The sequence below is a fragment of the Apaloderma vittatum genome, unplaced genomic scaffold (genome assembly GCF_000703405.1).
Source record: "Apaloderma vittatum isolate BGI_N311 unplaced genomic scaffold, ASM70340v1 scaffold16021, whole genome shotgun sequence".
In the NCBI taxonomy this organism is placed as follows: Eukaryota; Metazoa; Chordata; class Aves; order Trogoniformes; family Trogonidae; genus Apaloderma; species Apaloderma vittatum.
This window is the reverse complement of record NW_009699746.1, coordinates 1-16,925: the sequence shown is the minus strand read 5'-3', so window position 1 is coordinate 16,925 and position 16,925 is coordinate 1. Positions and strand designations below refer to the sequence as shown.

At 43.8% G+C, this 16,925-nt stretch overlaps 1 protein-coding gene across 1 annotated transcript; it reads left to right on the top strand.

Annotated features, from left to right (window-relative positions):
- Window positions 1-844: 844 nt before the first annotated feature.
- CHUK (conserved helix-loop-helix ubiquitous kinase) lies at window positions 845-16,773 on the top strand (the record flags this gene model as incomplete). Its single annotated transcript, XM_009878522.1, has 13 exons — window positions 845-1,035; window positions 2,701-2,895; window positions 3,279-3,381; window positions 4,629-4,752; window positions 5,969-6,120; window positions 6,894-6,955; window positions 9,967-10,076; window positions 11,052-11,101; window positions 11,830-11,926; window positions 12,779-12,926; window positions 13,725-13,861; window positions 15,245-15,344; window positions 16,747-16,773. Coding segments are annotated over 13 exons (1,496 nt in total), but the record flags the coding sequence as incomplete, so codon positions are not given.
- Window positions 16,774-16,925: the final 152 nt, after the last annotated feature.

Below are 16,925 nucleotides of genomic sequence, written 5' to 3'. Positions count from 1 at the left end.
CTGAGTTTTATTTCTAAAACTAAGTGGCTTTGGACTTTTTGCACTTTAAAGATATTCTTGACAATAAACTTAGGTAGTTACTGTGTGGACAAACAAGGAGGAGAACCTTTTAGGTGACTCTGCAGCATGGGGATAGTTATTCTGTAAACAGGGCTTTGAAAAGTGTTTGATTTAATGTCGTAGAAAGGCCTAGGTTGGAAGGGAACTTAGAGATCATCTAATCCAAGCCCCTGCCATGGGCAGGGATGCCCCTCACCTAGCCCAGGTTGCTCAAGGCCTCATCCAACCTGGCCCTAAACATCTCCAGGGAGAGGGCAGCCACAGCTTCTTTAGACAATTTATTCCAAAGTCTTGCCACCCTCAGGCTGAAGGATTTTTCCTAAAATCCAATGTAAACCTGCTCTCCTTTGACTTAAATCTATTTCCCCTTGTCCTGTCAGTGGACACTCTTGTGCCTCCCTGTAGGTTCCCTTCAGGTATTGGATTTTATGTGTATTACAGATAGTTTTTGGAGGGAAAAAAAGTGAAAACCAATTCTTCCTCGTCCATTCTGACACATCTTACTGACGTGTCAAGATACTTTTGACCACTGAATAGGAGCTGGAAGAAGCGTAACACCAGGTATATTGAATGAGCATGTGCTCGCACTGAGGATGTTGCTGCAGAGAGGATTCTCGTTCTGTATGTGCTTTTCCTCCCCCTCCAGGCTTTTCCTACTGTCAGGATGAGTGACTGCAGCGAAGTTGCTGTTTTTCAATCGTTTGGCAGATACTGCACGCGCACGGTCTTTCTCCAACCAAAGAGTTGTAACCTCATAGCTGATGTGACACCCTAGTTTCCTAAGTGGAGCGAGCGTTGTGGAGTATCTGCCTTCTCTTTCTTACAGCCCTTTGTTTTAGTTTAATTGTAGAACCGATGGAAAATTGGTTGCAACTGATGCTGAACTGGGATCCACAACAGAGGGGTGGAGGTTTAGATCCTGAGAGCGGTCACCCAAACTGTTTCCTAATAATGGATCGCATCCTGAATTTGAAGGTGAGTGAGGGTTGTTACTGAGTGTAAAAGCTTACTGAAAGCATCCCAGAGGACACAAAGTGCATTTGGTGGAGCAAAGCTATAATCTTGGCATCGTCATGAGCACTGCTTTTCTTGGTATCAGGAAGGGAGTGTATGTACAGCCTGTCCGGTACCTACCTGAAGGCAAAATATCACCAGCGATACAGGAGTAATTTTCAGTACTTCTTACCAGCACTTTCTGATACCTTCCCCAATAAATGTAGCAAGTCTTCATGTTCAGATTATTCCTAGTATCCTTTTTGTGCGCTCAGCAAACACCTGCTAAAACTGTTCTACCTGCACTTCAGCCTCTAGAAAGTAAATTCAGCCGTGCGTGTGATAAATATGCAGACAAAAACCAATTTGAAATGAATGGTTGAGATCTCATCAGCGTCTAGACGATATATAACAATTAGGGCACATTCAGGAGCTTCCTCTGTGTTTAAGATACTGTGAAAACATCAGCTTTTTGAGCCATTTGAGGCAATAGCAAAATATATATTATAATTAATTCAAAGCGTAAATTTAAACCCCCTAGGTGCTTACATTCCAACTAGGCACCATAGCCGGAAAAAACAGACAGATGCAGGAATTTTTTATATTTCAATAATTAGGTGCTCTCTAAATTCCACGATGCTAGGAAGAAAATTGAAAAAAAAAAAATCTTTCCTTTCGTGCTCTACTTACATAAGTCTTTTGACTCTAATTCTGTAAGTTAACTTACCTTCTGTGATGCCTGATCCCTGCCCATGACAGGGAGGTTGGATTAAATGATCTCTAAGGTCCCTTCCAGCCTAGGCCACTCTAGGATTCTGTGGTATTAACCTCTAGCTTTACGCTTGGAGTAGAACAGTGACCAGATATTCCTATTTGTCATCTCAGAAAGGATTCACCAAGATCAAATAATGGTTTAATATTTGCTAATATTCAATTTTCCTGAACTCCACTACTGATACTGTGACTTCCAGGTCCATGTACTACAGTAGTAACTGTAGTAGAACAGATATTACAGTCATCTGACTCCTCCCCTTCTATTAATTATTGGAGCTTTGCTGAAGTAAAACTAGCTGAGGCAAGCGTATATAGAAACCAGAGGGTAATTTTGTCTGATCTGGAAGGATTCCAGAGGAATTAAAGCCCAAGATGCAAAATGCTGTGCTCATAATTGGAACGTAGCAAACTTATCATGGTGTAGTTTGGTTCCTACAGTCTCTGCCCAGATATGGTAAAACTATAGAGGGGGCTGTAAGAGTGGTAAGAAGCCAAATGGTGGTATGTAATGACTTTTTTTGTAAGGAGGGATTAAAGGAAATGGAACTCCTTTTCTTGGAAGCGGCACTGGCCAGCATCAGAGACAGCAAGGCCCAAGATGGTCTTTTATGCTAGCTTGTCACTATTTTGATATAATTAAGCTGCAGCATGGCTTGTGAAGGCTATTAGTATATTTGATTGTAATTTTCTCCAACCTGAAGAGTTACAGGCCCAGGCTTTGAGTTTTACCATGTGGGGCTTTACTTTTGAATTTGATTATTGTAATTATCGTAGTCTAACATGTTAGTTGCTATATACGCCCTCCCAGGCCTTTCTCTCCTCTGCCTTTTGATAGCCAGTGACTTCCAATCAACTTGTATTCTTTTTTTACAGATAGTACACATCCTAAACATGACCTCTGCCAAGATTATTTCGTTTCTTTTGCATTCCGAGGAAAGCCTTCATTCCCTTCAGATTCGGATTGAGGTTGAGACTGGAATAAGCACTGGAAATCAGGAGCTGCTGTTGGAAACAGGGATTTGCCTGGACCCTCGAAAACCTGCTTCCCAGTGTGTTATCGATGGCGTAGTAAGAATGATTCTGTTTGTTTAATATCTTCCACATTCTCAGGGAATTTAAAATCTTAGGGAAGATAAATTGCCTTAATCTTCTTCCCCTGGGGGCAGTTAGCTCTGTAAATGTCATAACTCTTCAGATCTAGCGTTATTTCTTTTATCAGGTAATGTAAGCAGATTCCTATAGTTATACTCTGACTAAATGTTTTAATGAAGTACCTTGCTAGCAAAGGGTCCTGTATTTCTTTGGGATCTGTCAAAATGAGTTTTTTAAGGCACTCAATAAGAAGAATGTCTGTCTGCAATCGTTAGTTCATGGTGTAACCTGGACCCTCTGGGTTAGTAGGAGCTGTGTTTGGGATTTCTGATGTTTATATTCTCTTCTTTTCTCACCAGAGAGGCTGGGATAGCTACATGGTCTATTTGTTTGATAAAAGCAAAACTGTCTATGATGGACCTTTTGCTTCTCGGAGTCTGTCTGACTGTGTAAATTACATTGGTAAGTATGCTGGAGGGCAGCTGGGAACTGAAAGCCCTACTTACAAACCTCTCCATGTTATCCTGAAGGGCATTATCTTACTCCATGAGGACCATTTAAGGACCTGGAGCAGCCCAATAAAGTTTCTTGTACAGTGCTGTATCTCCATATTTTGTAAAAGTAACTGTTCAGAGAATTTATTGCCTGCTCTTTGGGAACTCTCCTCTAGAGCAATTTAAGAATTCCTTTAAGATTTTTGCCCTTGTATTAAAGATTTTGTACTAAACAGCATCCACTCCACCCTAACACCTAAACCTAAGCGCTGTAACTTAAACGGAACCACAGTGTGAAGGAAGGCTGGGAAGGTAATACGTGCAGCCTAATCTTGTAGCGTAGGAAGGGAAACTTTTGGTTGATGTCTGCATGCTGCTTGCTAGAGAGAAGACTCTGACTTGGAGGCTGTGATTTCATTTGCACAGCCTTCTGCTCTGCTAAAGGGTCTTGGCCCATCACACCCACAGAGTGCTACAGTGACAACCTGAGTGATAGCCCACATAGACATCAGGGACCTTCTTATCGTAGGGTTTAGCATCTGCAGAAGTTGTGCACCTATTCCTTCTGCCCCTAGCACGCGTGTACAGCTAGGTTTCAGCTCCTTGCAGTTCCATCTCCTGGGAGTGGGTGCTTTGGATGTTCATGAACAGTTGCCCTCCTACAGCTCTCCTAGATTTATGCTTCTTTATGGTTTAGATTTATGCTACTTTATTGATGACTCTCATTACGTGGCATCGTTGTCCTGAATCTCTTGGAGCTGAGGCGTTTTTAACAACATGTTTCTTGATATCTGGATGTCCTGACAGTCCCCTCTCTATAGGGGAACACACATAAGTCCTGCATCTTTTCCCCTATAACATCTACACCAGAAATCTGGGAGGAAATCTAAAAGATTTGTAGACATTTTTAGATGAAGCACATCAGGATAGTGACCAGTAGGTCAAAGGGCCCAAAGAAACGGGTACTCTTGTGACTCTGAGTTCACACACGAGCTGTTGCCTGGTCAGTAACAGGCTGCCAGATACCTGGGGAACTGTGACATGGAAAGCTTATATACACTTCCGCAGCATCGCGTTAAAATCAGGCAGATCTTACGTGGCTTGATCCTTCAATTTAGGCACCTGAAGCAGGAATTGGGAACGTTCTAAGCTCTGAAGTCCTTTTCTAGAGTCGGCTTTTCATTTATGTACAATTGTGTTTTCTCTTGCATTCAGTACAGGATAGCAAAATCCAACTGCCAGTTCCTCAGCTGCGCAAGGTATGGGCAGAAGCAGTTCACTATGTCATTGGGCTTAAAGAAGATTATAGCAGGCTTTTCCAGGGACAGAGAGCTGCCATGTAAGTTACTACTCCTCATTCAGAAGATTCATTATTATGCAAATACAGAGACTGTTTGCAGGGAGTTTGCGTCTCAGGAAGTTTTGGTTAGCCAAAATTTTACAGCCCTCTTCTGTTTTATACCTTTATGTCATAGAACATATTTGGACCAGGAGCTTATTCCGATCCAGGAATTTTACTGTGTAGTGCCTGATACTGTTAATAACCGGGGGGGAAAAAAGAAACTTTAATATATTCACGGACTCGCAGAATTCCTGAAGTTGGCAGGGACCCATGGAGGTGATCCAGTTGAAACCCCCTGCTCAGGGTCGCCTAGAGCTGGCTGCCCAGCACCGTGTCCCAGATGGCTTTTAAATATATATCTTAGGGCTGGAGACTCCACAACCTCTGGGCAACCAGTCACAGCACTTGGTCACCCTCACAGTAAACAGGTTTCCTGATGTTCGTAGGGAACCTCCTGTGTTTGAATATTTTGCCCGTTGCCTCTGGTCCTGTCGCTGGGTGCCACTGAAAAGAGGCTACTTCCATTCTCTTCACACCCACCCCTCAAGTATTTGTACATTTTGATACTCAGCCTTCTTCAGGCTGAACAGTCCCAGCTCTCTAAGCCTGACCTCCTGGGAGAGATGCTCCTGTCCCTTAATAATCTTCACAGCCCTTCGTTGGTGTGTCCATGTCTCTGGGGTTCTGGGGAGCCCAGCATTGGGCCCAGGTGTGACCCCCAGCAGTACTGAATAGAGGGAGAGGATCACCTCCCTCAGCCTGCTGGCAGCATTCCTCCTAATGCAGCCTGGGATGGTTGTTTCAGAAGTGGCAGGATGGGTGGAACTGTTGGTTCAGTTTATAGGGATTTGCCCCATGATTGAAGCACTGAATGGGCAGCGTCCATATATCTCAAGTGATAAAAACCCTGCCAGCGTTCGGCAGGGGCAACGTGCGCTGCAGGACCCTGTAAATGCTAAGAAATGCTCTGTACTGCGAAGACTGTTTAACTGAGCTTGACAAAAAAAAGCTTGGAAATGAGGAAGGAGTTTCTGTTTTGTTTGCTGAGGATGTGAGATGGACGCTGTGACCCCACTGAGACCCCCTATTCCAAGGATCTTACAAAACGTTTTGCTAGTTATGTCTTTCCTTCGGGTAATCATGGAATCATTAAGGTTAGAGAAGACCTCTGAGATCATCAACTGGCATATGCTGTTCTTGTTTCATTTGTTAGGCTCAGTCTTCTTCGGTATAATGCCAACCTGATCAAAATGAAAAACAATATGGTGTCAGCATCTCAGCAACTGAAAGCGAAGTTGGAATTTTTTCATCAAAGCATTCGCCTTGACCTGGAGAGATACAGTGACCAGATGGCTTATGGCATCTGTACGTATCGTGCAATACTTGCCTGGGTGTCTTGTCTGATCCTGTAAAGGATCAGACTGACTATGAAGGACTGTGGGCAAGAACTGGTATTAAAAGAAAATGAATGCAGGTGCTGCCATTGCATTCCACAGTATCGTTACTGGTATGTTTTGGCTGAGAAAACTTAACAGAAGCCAAGGCAGGAAGATAAAAAAATGATTTTGAACACAGTAACAGCAAAACAGGTGCTCAGCTGGTCCCCACTGAGAACACCAAGCTCACAAAATGGGAATATTAATAGTACTGATGATGTAAATGTGTGCTGTTTATTCATTCAGTTCTGTGTCTGGATCTTACAAATACTGTCTGGGGAAGACTGGGAAGTTTTATGCATAGTTTTAAGATATGGCTGGAAACTTGAGTCAAAAAATATGGTTGGGGTGAAGGATGATGACGAAAAACAGAAAAACTTGGTGGTTTTGGACAGTCTGTATTTAATCAAAAGTGGCAGTTCTTGAGCTTAATGGTGGAGTTTTGAAACTCAAATTCATTTCAGGCTGGTGACTGCAAACAGTGAAATCCTGCCAAAGGGTTTGGATGTGAGTTAAGGTCAATCATGGAGTTGTTAAGTTGCAAATTTGCTGTTTCTCTGTGATCTCTGGGTCATGACTCCTGCTTGGATGTTCAGCGTCATGCTCTTTGTGTTGAAATTCAACTGATGTCTGTGAAGTTCAGGTCATGCTTTATTTTTGCGTCTATAACTTTTTATAAATTAACAGCTCTCTTGTCTTAAGCTTCAGAAAAGATGCTCAAAGCCTGGAAGGAAATGGAAGAGAAGGCCTCTCAGTGTGCACAGGTAGGGCATATTAAAGAAGCTTCAGTATCGCTCTGTCAAGGACATCATACAAAATTAGTTTTAATAAGAATCATCCGTACGAAATTTAGAGCAGAGCTAAAGCCAGTTATTGCTCGTAGTAGTCCTAGTAGTTAACAGGTATTTTCACTTGAGGTTGTGGTTTACGGACAGTTGAGCTGACGTAATGGCTTTCTGTTTCTCAGAGAGTTAGTTCTGTGAGAAAGGCTGGTTGAAATCTGTCTACTGCTAGAATTCTGATGTCTATCTTCTAGGAATGAGCATTTTAATTTTACCTCCACAGAAAATCCTGAGGGGACAGAGGCCTTTTTATAGAATCCTAGCGTGGCCCAGGTTGGAAGGGACCTTAGAGATCATCTAATCCAACCTCCCTGTCACGGGCAGGGACGCCTCTCAACTAGATCAGGCTACTCAAGGCTCCGTCCAACCTGGCCTTGAACACCTCCAGGGAGGGGGCAGCCACAACGTCTCTGGGCAATTTATTCCAAAGTCTTGCCACCCTCGTACTGAAGAATTTCTTCCTAAGGTCCAATCTAAATCTGTTCTCCTTCAACTTAAACCCATTTCCCCTTGTCCTGTCAGTGGACAGTCTTGTAAAAAGTCCCTCCCCAGCCTTCCTGTAGGTTCCCTTTAGGTACTGGAACGCAATTTTTAAGAGAGAATAATTCAGGCTACAGATCTGTGCAGACTTATATAGGGAAGGAATAAGCTTTTAGATGTGAAAACTAGGCACAGAGTTAGGATGATCGTAGTTTATTGTCAAAACCTATTTTTATTTCGCTTCTGCTGGATGCACTGAGTAAAGCTTGGGAGTGAGGGGGCATTCAGAAGGAAGGCAAGGAAATATCAGCACATTATAAATGTATTTCTCAGAATAGAGATCTTTTAAAATATCTCAAAAAGTAGTTTCTTTATTGTGCTCTGTGATAGTAGTGAGGTGTAGGGGTGCCCTTGCACGTTCTGCTGACCAGGACTGTCACGTGGTTTGGGCTGATGTGTCGCATTTCTGCTCTACCCTGCAGGGAGTTCTTTTATTGGCTCTCATAGTAACACAAACCACAGCGATTCATACAGAAAAATCCTAGACACCGTTAGAAACAAAACCAATTAAATGCTGTTGCCTATTTCCTCCCCGCTATGAAGGAGCAGACTGGGTAGTTCAGGTTTGGGGATCCGTTACCTGTCTTCAACCAAGTCAAAAGGTTCTTGGAGCCTCAATTCTGCTTGCTCATCTGATGGAGACAGGGCACTTGGGATTCCCACCTGAATTCACTTCTGGTTTTGACTCTTGAAATTTTGGGATCTTGTTGCTCCTTGTTATGAAGGAACAAAGACAAAAGGGAGACTACTTCTAGCAGAAGAGCTCCAAGCTGGCACTGGCTGTTTCCACAAAATGAGGAACCTCAGCAAATACTTACCTCGCAGGCCATCAGGATTATGATCTGTCTTCAAGCTGTGCAGTCCACGTGCATAATCACGCTGTGCCCGTTTATCAGGAATGGAAAATATTTTAGTCTGTAGTACACAGTGGTCTCTCAGTCTGTCTAGCAGGGATCTTAACCCTGTCTCTTAAATTCACGGAAGTTATGCCATGTTGGGAGTCACGATGTTCCACACAATGACATTTCTTTTGATAATAGGGTTTCCTTCCCATTTTTCTCACGATATGATTCTCCTTCGACTATGTGGCATCTTCATCTTGGTTTGTTCGTTACCTGCTGTGGTGGTTTGGCCCTGGCTGGAGGCCAGGAGCTCACCAAAGCCGCTCTATCACTCCCCTTTTTTAGATGGACAGGGAAGAGGGAAGATGTAACAAGAGGCCCGTGGGTTAAGATAAAAGGCAATTTAATGCAGCAATAGCAACGGCCGCGCGCAGAAGCAAAGCAAAACAAAGATTATTCTCTACTTCCCATCAGTGGGTGATGTCCGGCCGCTGTCGCAGGAAGCAGGGCTCCAGTACGCGTAGCGGTTGCTCCAGAGGACAAACACAAACAGCGAATGCCCCCCACTTCCCTCTTCCTTCTCCCTTTTATATCTGAGCTGACATCATATGGTATGGAATACCCCTTTGGTCAGTTTGGGTCAGCTGGCCCGGCTGTATCCCCTCCCAAGATGTTGCCCACCCCCAGCCCACTGGAAAACCACAGCCTTGGTGCTGTGTGAGCCCTGCTCAGCAGTAGCCAAAACGCTGGGGCGCTATCAACACCCTTCTAGCTACCACTCCAAAGAACACAGCACTGAGAGAGCTGCTGAGGGAAGATTAACTCCACCTCAGCCTGACCCAATACACCTACAGACAACCCTTTCTGGTCAAGAGGTCACGTACAGTTTATATAGCCTCATAGCAAGTATTTCTGCAGCTTCAGCAAGCGTTATGTTCCCAAAAATGTTCAATTTTCAGGTCCTGTAGCCACAGGTAAGAAAGGAAAAGCTGAAATACATCAAAATACTTTCTCAGTCTGTTGTCCATAGCGCTAAGACCTACTGTAGTGGCCAGTACTTCCTTTAACCATGCTGAGCAACCCCAGTGTGTGTGTGGCACCGCTCCACATGCTCAGAAATTTTTGTTGGCTGCCTCACCTAACTGTGGGGGCTTGGCATAAGGTTGGGATCTTTTTATATTGCTTTGAGGAAGCTGTGACATACAAGAGAAATGTCAGAACAGCCATCCTGTAGTGGTAGAATTAAAAATCTTCGCTGCTGGGATGTGTGTAGAGTCAGAGAGAGTGTGTGTGTGTGCACACAGCATGCATCTCAAAGAGATATGATTTATGAAAAAGCTGATTTTTCTTACCTGATGTGGTTGTGAGAAATTTGGATGTAGGTGTCATCATGCACTGAGAAGATAACAACGGTAACCTCCATTATCGTAGCAGGAGTCAAGTCAAAGAGCCTTTTTCTCGTAAACTCTCCATTACCCAAACAAGTTCAGGGGTTCTTTACTTTATTGCTCTCCTACTTCCATCTGATCTGTACCTACATTTCACCACTAGGCTGAAGATATCGGCTATCTGGATGAGCAGATCATGGCTCTGCACACGGAGATCGTGGAGCTTCAGAAGAGTCCCTACGCAAGGCGCCAAGGAGAGGTCATGGAGAGCTTGTAAGCCCTTTTCATACTATTATTGCACATCAATGGATTTTGTGTGTTCCAGGCTCTGAGTTTCCTGCTCCTTAGTTTTTGGGGACGGTGGCAAAGCATGCTGCAGAGCACTAGCTTAAGGTTTGATACAAACAGCCATGAGACACATGGATCCCAGGCGATGTCTCAGATTTACCTGATGGTGCTGGATGCTCTTTTTCTCAGTGTGGCAGAAGTAAAGAGCATCTCTCCCTCATCCTTTGGCTGTTACAGGAGTTTCAACATGGATAACTGTCCAGCGTGCTAGCAATGCTGACTGGCAGAAACAGCAGTGTGATCTTTTGAAAAAGTATTGGGGTAGCTGAAGCGGATGAGGAGGCCTAGTGAGGGCCCAAAAGCAGAGTCAGAACTGGCTGTACTGCTCCTTGTTTCTGATAGAGACTCGATTTCAAACAGTGAAGATTTGTTCAAGGGTGGAAGCTTCAGTGTTTGGCTGCTCTTGAAACGTTTGAAAGAAGTAGCATTGATTTAATGGGAAGAAGAGAAACACTGCCCTCTTGCTTGTGATGCAGTTCTCTCTTTCCATTCGCAGAATATCACTAAAATGCAGGGAAAAAAAGCAGAACAGGAATAAGAATTTCTCAGGCAGGTGTGTAGAAGAATTTATAGTTACAAAACCGAAGTTTTATAATTAAGGATACCATGAAAAGAAAACACAGCTGAGCCATGTGAGAGTTTGAAACTGAAAGTAACCTCCAGTTGGTATGGTTATCTGAGAAGAAAATGCATAATTAGAGGAAAAGAGAGACAGCTTTTAAGGAACAGTTGGTTTCCATCACAGAAAGACCGTTGCTGTGTTCCAAATGTCATAGACTAGCTGTAGAAGTGGCAGCTCCAATGTGCGCGATTCGGCAAGGCATAACTTAAATGCAATTTTTTTTTTCTTGAGTTACTTGCTTGTTAATATATGTATGAATCATCTTCTTCTTTTTAAAGGGAACAGAAAGCCATAGATCTGTACAAGCAATTAAAAACAAGACCTCCAGGTATGGAAGGAGCTGCTTCAAAGACTGTCTCACACTCATACCCCATGACTAATTTTTCTGAATTCAAACACAGAAAATACTGTTTAGGTGAAGGCACATGATTTCGTTAAAAGTAAACCAGGCTCAAAGGCATACCTCAAGTTGCCTCGTTTTTTTCACTGAGCCTGGAGCTCTCCCAAAATCTGTAGTCCTGTTCCATGTGTTTGTCTTTTGGTTTTCAGTCTTGGAGTATCTGCCCTGAACATATGTGCGCCTTCTGGCGTTCTCTACCTTTTTTTCCTGCTCCCAGTACTATTGCTTTACTCCCCCCCAGACGTGGAAAGAACTGCTGTTCCTCCGTCATTGATTCAACCCAATGGCAGTCTCTCTTCTCTCTCTTAATTACAGTGGGTGGAGTGCCATGTTTGGGGATTATTATGCTCAGAACATAGTAACTGGTGAGCAGGATGATTTAGTTGCTTGTGCATGTGGCAACTACCTGCAGCCCTTATTGAAGCCAATATCTAGAGAGCAAGAGTGGCTGGAATTGTTAACATTACTGCGGAGAGAAGACACGTGAAGGAAAAGCTGTGCCTGATAAGACATATGGCAGATTTTAAGATGTTTCCTTGTGTTTCGGTTTGTTTGGCTGCGATCATTAAGTCAAATTTCGGTTTGAGCCTGGGTATTTGTGTCGAGTGACCCCTCGCTGACAAGCATTTTACTCCTGTGGTTGGTGGCCCTTCCAGATCATGCCTACAGTGACAGCACAGATGTGGTGAAGATCATTGTGCAGACAGTACAGAGCCAAGACCGAGTTCTCAAGGAGCTCTTCGGCCATCTCAGGTATTTTATGCAGAAAGAAAACCCCAAACAAATGCAACTTGCAATATTTATAGCTTTGTAGCAGGAACAGAGAGGAAAAACTATGGGGATCAGAGCCAAAAACTCGGTCCACAGGTATACGTTTCTCCTAGCAGTTTGAATTCTGCTCCTTTGTGCCTGTGTTGAATTTCCACTTTTTAAAAACATATAGCTAATAGGGAAGGAGAGGAGAATGCGACACACTGGCTTGTACTGTTGGCATCCAAGAGTTTGCTTTAAAATGAGACAAATACTGCAAGTGTTTAGGTTGGCATTAAAATCTCAAGCAAACAAAGAAATAGTTGTATAACAGCTGAGACGGTACCACAACGATTTGTTCATTAATTCACTGATTCTTCAAGCAGCTGAGAAAAAAATGTCATTATGCCGATCAGTCAGCAAGGTCTGATTTAGTTTTATTTTTGTGTGCAGCTTATGCTTAGTAGATCCCATAAAGAAAGTTGTTAGCTGTGGTGTGTTCAGCCCGCAGAGACTGACGCAGGCCAGAGAAGATTAATAAAGCACCATGGTTGAGTTGCTGTGCTGTCGCTTGTCATTGGGATTAATTTTTTGCGTTTCAAGTAAGGAGACCTTATGTCATGTGTATTAATAGTGGTATTGTCTGCCTGCCTTTTTTTTTTTTTTTTAAATGGACTTGGAAAAGTCCAGTGGTCCTTCCAGTCTTGCGGGTTTTGTACCTACAGCTGTCATTTGCTAAGGGAAAGGAGCATTCTCACCGAACTTTTCTTGAATCTCCAGGTGAGACTTTTGCTTTTGCCAGAACATCTTGCCACACAAGCTGGAAAGTAACTTCGTGTTTGGTTTTTATTATAGCAAGCTCTTGGGCTGTAAGCAGAAGATTATTGATTTGCTTCCAAAGATTGAAGTGGCTCTCAATAACATTAAGGAAGCTGACAACTCAGTGATGCAGATGCAGGGCAAAAGACAAAGGGAGATATGGCATTTGCTGAAAATTGCTTGTGTAAGTAGCTTGTTGGACTATTTGTTTGCTCTTTCTTTCAGCGCAGGAGCCAGGGAGCATCACATGAAACTCTGAGGTGGCCAGGTGGGGGTGATTTCCACACAATGGTTGATTTTACTGCAGAGAAGGGAAGTTCGAGATGCTGAAAGTTCACACGGGTTTAGAAAGGGAGTAGTCAAATTAATGGGAAAGAAGCCTAGCAGGGAAGTCTTTGGTCCCAGTAAGTTACCAAACTGCATGTGCCTGGTTGCTGGAGGACAGTAGATAGGCCATGCCTGTCTTAGGTTCTTGGCTGCTCTTGGAGGACCTACACAGGGGACAGGTGAACTTCAGCCCTATCTGCTAAACCTGCTGTGATTTTAGTACTGCAAAAGCAAAGTAGATGCTTTCCTGCTTAGTATAAGGTGTTTTAAGGCTACTTTTTCTGCATCAGTTATAGCGACTGTACAGCTGAAGCGATCTTGATTTCCACGTTGCCTACATTCAGGGTCAGCAAAGGAAACAGATATATCTTTCCCCCTGTCAGAGGAGTTGCTGCTGTGCATGACTCACAGTTTAGGATGCGAAGATATGCCCTGTGCAACGTAGGTGACATACGTGCAGAAACATTTGGTCCCAGCCCTTTGCAGAACTGTGGAGAGTTATATTAGCTGGCTTGCCAGCCACAGGCCTGGCCTAGATTATGTGTATATGTTACAAATTGTGATAATGTTTAACTGCGAGTCTCGCATACAAAATAATTAAGCCTGACTAAATTCTTCCTTGATCTGTCACAGCAGATGAATTTCTTTTTTCTAGACTCAGAGCTCTTCTCGGTCGCTGGTAAGCTCCAGCCTGGAAGGGACGGCCTCAACTCCAGCAGCCACGTGGCTCCCACAGAGCTCCTCAGGGAACGTACCTCACCCTCTGTCATCTATGGCAACTCCTGAAGATGAGTAAGAGCTGCCGGAAAAGGAGGCCACTGCAGAGAAGTCGGCGTAGCTATTTTGTGTGCATACCCTCTGAAATCCTGTCCTCTGCCACTGGAGTCACCAGTGCTGAAGGGGCCTGAGGGGCATGTCTTCACCACAGCCCACGTGGTGGTTTTTCGATATGCTGCTGGACAGGGAAGGTTTTGACTGGAGTTTTAGTAACATAATCTCTGGCCATACAACAGCAAAATGCAGCACTGATATGTTACTAATGCTCTAAAACTCAGGAATTAGGTTGAACTCTTTATTCAGAAACGTTCGCTCTCTATTCTCGAAGAAGTTCTACACGGCACTCTCAGCTAAGGAACTGTGCTGTTCATTTCTTGCATGTCATGTTACCCTGTCCTGGGGCTGGATTTGGTTATTGAGGCCTTTCTCTCTCAGCCAGCCCTAGCAGAGTAGGAGAATTGTCAAGAGCTGGGGAGTTTATCTGTTTGCTTCGTGAGCATTTTTGCTTCCAGTCAATATAGCAGAAGGGAAGGCACCACTCAAGGCCTGCTCAACCCTGCAGCAGTGCTGGGTTTGTGGAGGCTTGGGTAGGGGTTGTGCACATCAAACCATTCAGACATCTTTTTTTTCTTTCGGGTGGTCAGGGACATACCTGAGTTCTGAAGATCGTAGAATGGTTTGGGTTGGAAGGGACCTTAAAGGTCATCTAGTTCCAAGCCCCCTGCCATGGGCAGGGACACTTTCCACTAGACCAGATTGCTCAATGTTTCTATCTCCTGACGTACTATGTTGTTTGGAGATTAAAAAAGCATGCAAGAAAGTAGTAATTAAGATACACATCATTTAAGCAGGCTTTTGCTGGAAGTCAGTTGATTTTTCTGAAACTCTGAGCCGCTTTTTCCGCTTCCTCTTTTCTGTCTGCTGCTGCGGGGCAACTTTTGGCTCTGTGTAATACGGAGTGTTCACCTTTTAGTAAGTGCTTTCCTAAGCAAGGTGCCATTGGATAACCTCAGAGCTCCTCTTTGAGCCATGACTTCACTGTATGAGGCACTGTAGAGAGAGTTAAGAGATGTAACCTTTCTGGGAAGTGGGCAGTGATTTCAGGCCCCTTGTACTCGGCTCATTCCCTTGGTTCTGTTAAGGCTTGTGTTGCGGTGCTGTTTGTGCATATCCACATTTCCAGTGTGGGGATCCACAGGGTGCCACCTCAAGACATGTTTTGGTGCCCTACAAGGGAGCTACTACAATTGCAGAGAACTCATATACATCATTTTTGGGGGTTGTCTGTTTGGATTTTTTGCGGTTTTGGGTTTTGTTTTTTTTTCCCCCCAGTGCAGAGCTTTTTAATGTTGGCGTTAGTTTGTGTTTGAAATCTGACATCTCATGCCTTTCCTGCAGGGAAAATTTTGTCCAAGTGATAGAAGAGAATCTGAATTACCTCGAACTCTTTAGCAGTATTTTGCAGGAGGTGAGACAGGAGCAGAACAGCAGCATGACGGTAAGTCCGTTGATGTATCTCTCAGGACCTGATTTTTGAGAGCCACAGCAGGGTCCTCTGTGGGGGTGTGAAGAATTCCTTAAATAGGGTTATTTGCAATGATGTGAATTGCTGCAGATGGCATATGATGTCTGTCATCCCTTCCAGACTCCAACAACGTGCCAGTCCTTAGGGAAGTAACAAGGAATAGAGGGTTGGGGAAATGGAGGTGGTTGATGAAATTCCCAAGCATTTACAGTTCCCGAGCATTTTAACGTTCTAATGTTTATGACTAATAGTAAACAGTTCATTGAGAGTTTACTGGAGTAAAGTAAACTAACTGGAGTAAAAAACTTACTGGAGTAAACTACTAAGTTATTTGGGATGGTGAAATGAAAACTTATTAGTGGGAGTTGGAGATGACACTGTAGTAGCAAGGGATTGAGCAATATGAATGGGAAAATGAAATCAGTTACTGATTAAGGCAATGTAATTATGTTAGTGGGGGAAACAGCCTTAATTATGCACACTCTGGTCTTTATCCATTGGTCAATGAATGTTCTGTTTGGTCATTTCTGAAAGAGTTGCTATCAGTTGTTTAATACAATCTTCTCTCCTGTCTTGTCTCCTTGCTGTAGCTGGAGATGAGCAAGAAGCTGTATGACTGGCTTCTTAGCTGTTAATCATCCATGTCTCTGTCCTTTCCCACATCTCATTCCAAGACGCAGCGTCTGCCTCTGGCATGTTGTAGCCCAGAAAGATCATTGATTGTAGTGGACAACACTCTGTAGATCAGCAACTGTTTTGTTGTGTTTGGTTTCTTTCCCATTTTTCTTGCCTCAGGGGTCAGAAGTTAGGCAACCTGAAAAGCAGCAGAAAATGGGATTGGTCCTCTTCAGCTCAATTTGGAAAAAACAGATGGGAAAAAAAAATGAATAACTATAACTTTCTCTGTTATTGCATACACTTGACTTGGAGCCTTTCTTTTACATTTGTATTCTTGCACTACCAGTATGTCCTAAGGTGCACTACGAACCTCAGTGGCTGGCTTTATGCAGGGACAAAATGTAATTTTCAAAGCCAGTAGTCTGGTATGCCTGAGCCCAGCAAGAAGTATGGGGAGGGCTGTATCAGGGGTGAACCGAGTCATGAAACTGCACGATTCCTTTTCAGCTGTTAGGTCACCGTAATCGTTTGAGAAAAGGGAGATGCTGCATACCGAGCATCATTTGGTGACTGCCTTGGAAATGCACATTCAATACTGTTTCCTGTACTTTGGTTGCTTCCTTGCTTCAGAAACACTGAAAATTTTCATATTGAGGGTTTAATGGTGTCAGTAGGGCTGGGACTTTTGGGTTTTGTGATGATCTTGAAGGTCTCTTCCAACCAAAACTGTTCTACGATTCTCTGATTCTTCTTTCAGAGTTTTGACTGGAGCTGGCTGAAATAGCCACCGGACTTGCTGCTAGATATCTACCAAGTGCCTGCGTGCGGAGAGACGACTTGGCAGCCTTCGATGCGACGAGCTGGAGGGGACTGGTTGATCAATCACCTTCTGTTTTGTAAACCTTAGCGATTACGTGGGTGGTGGCCAGTAGCCGA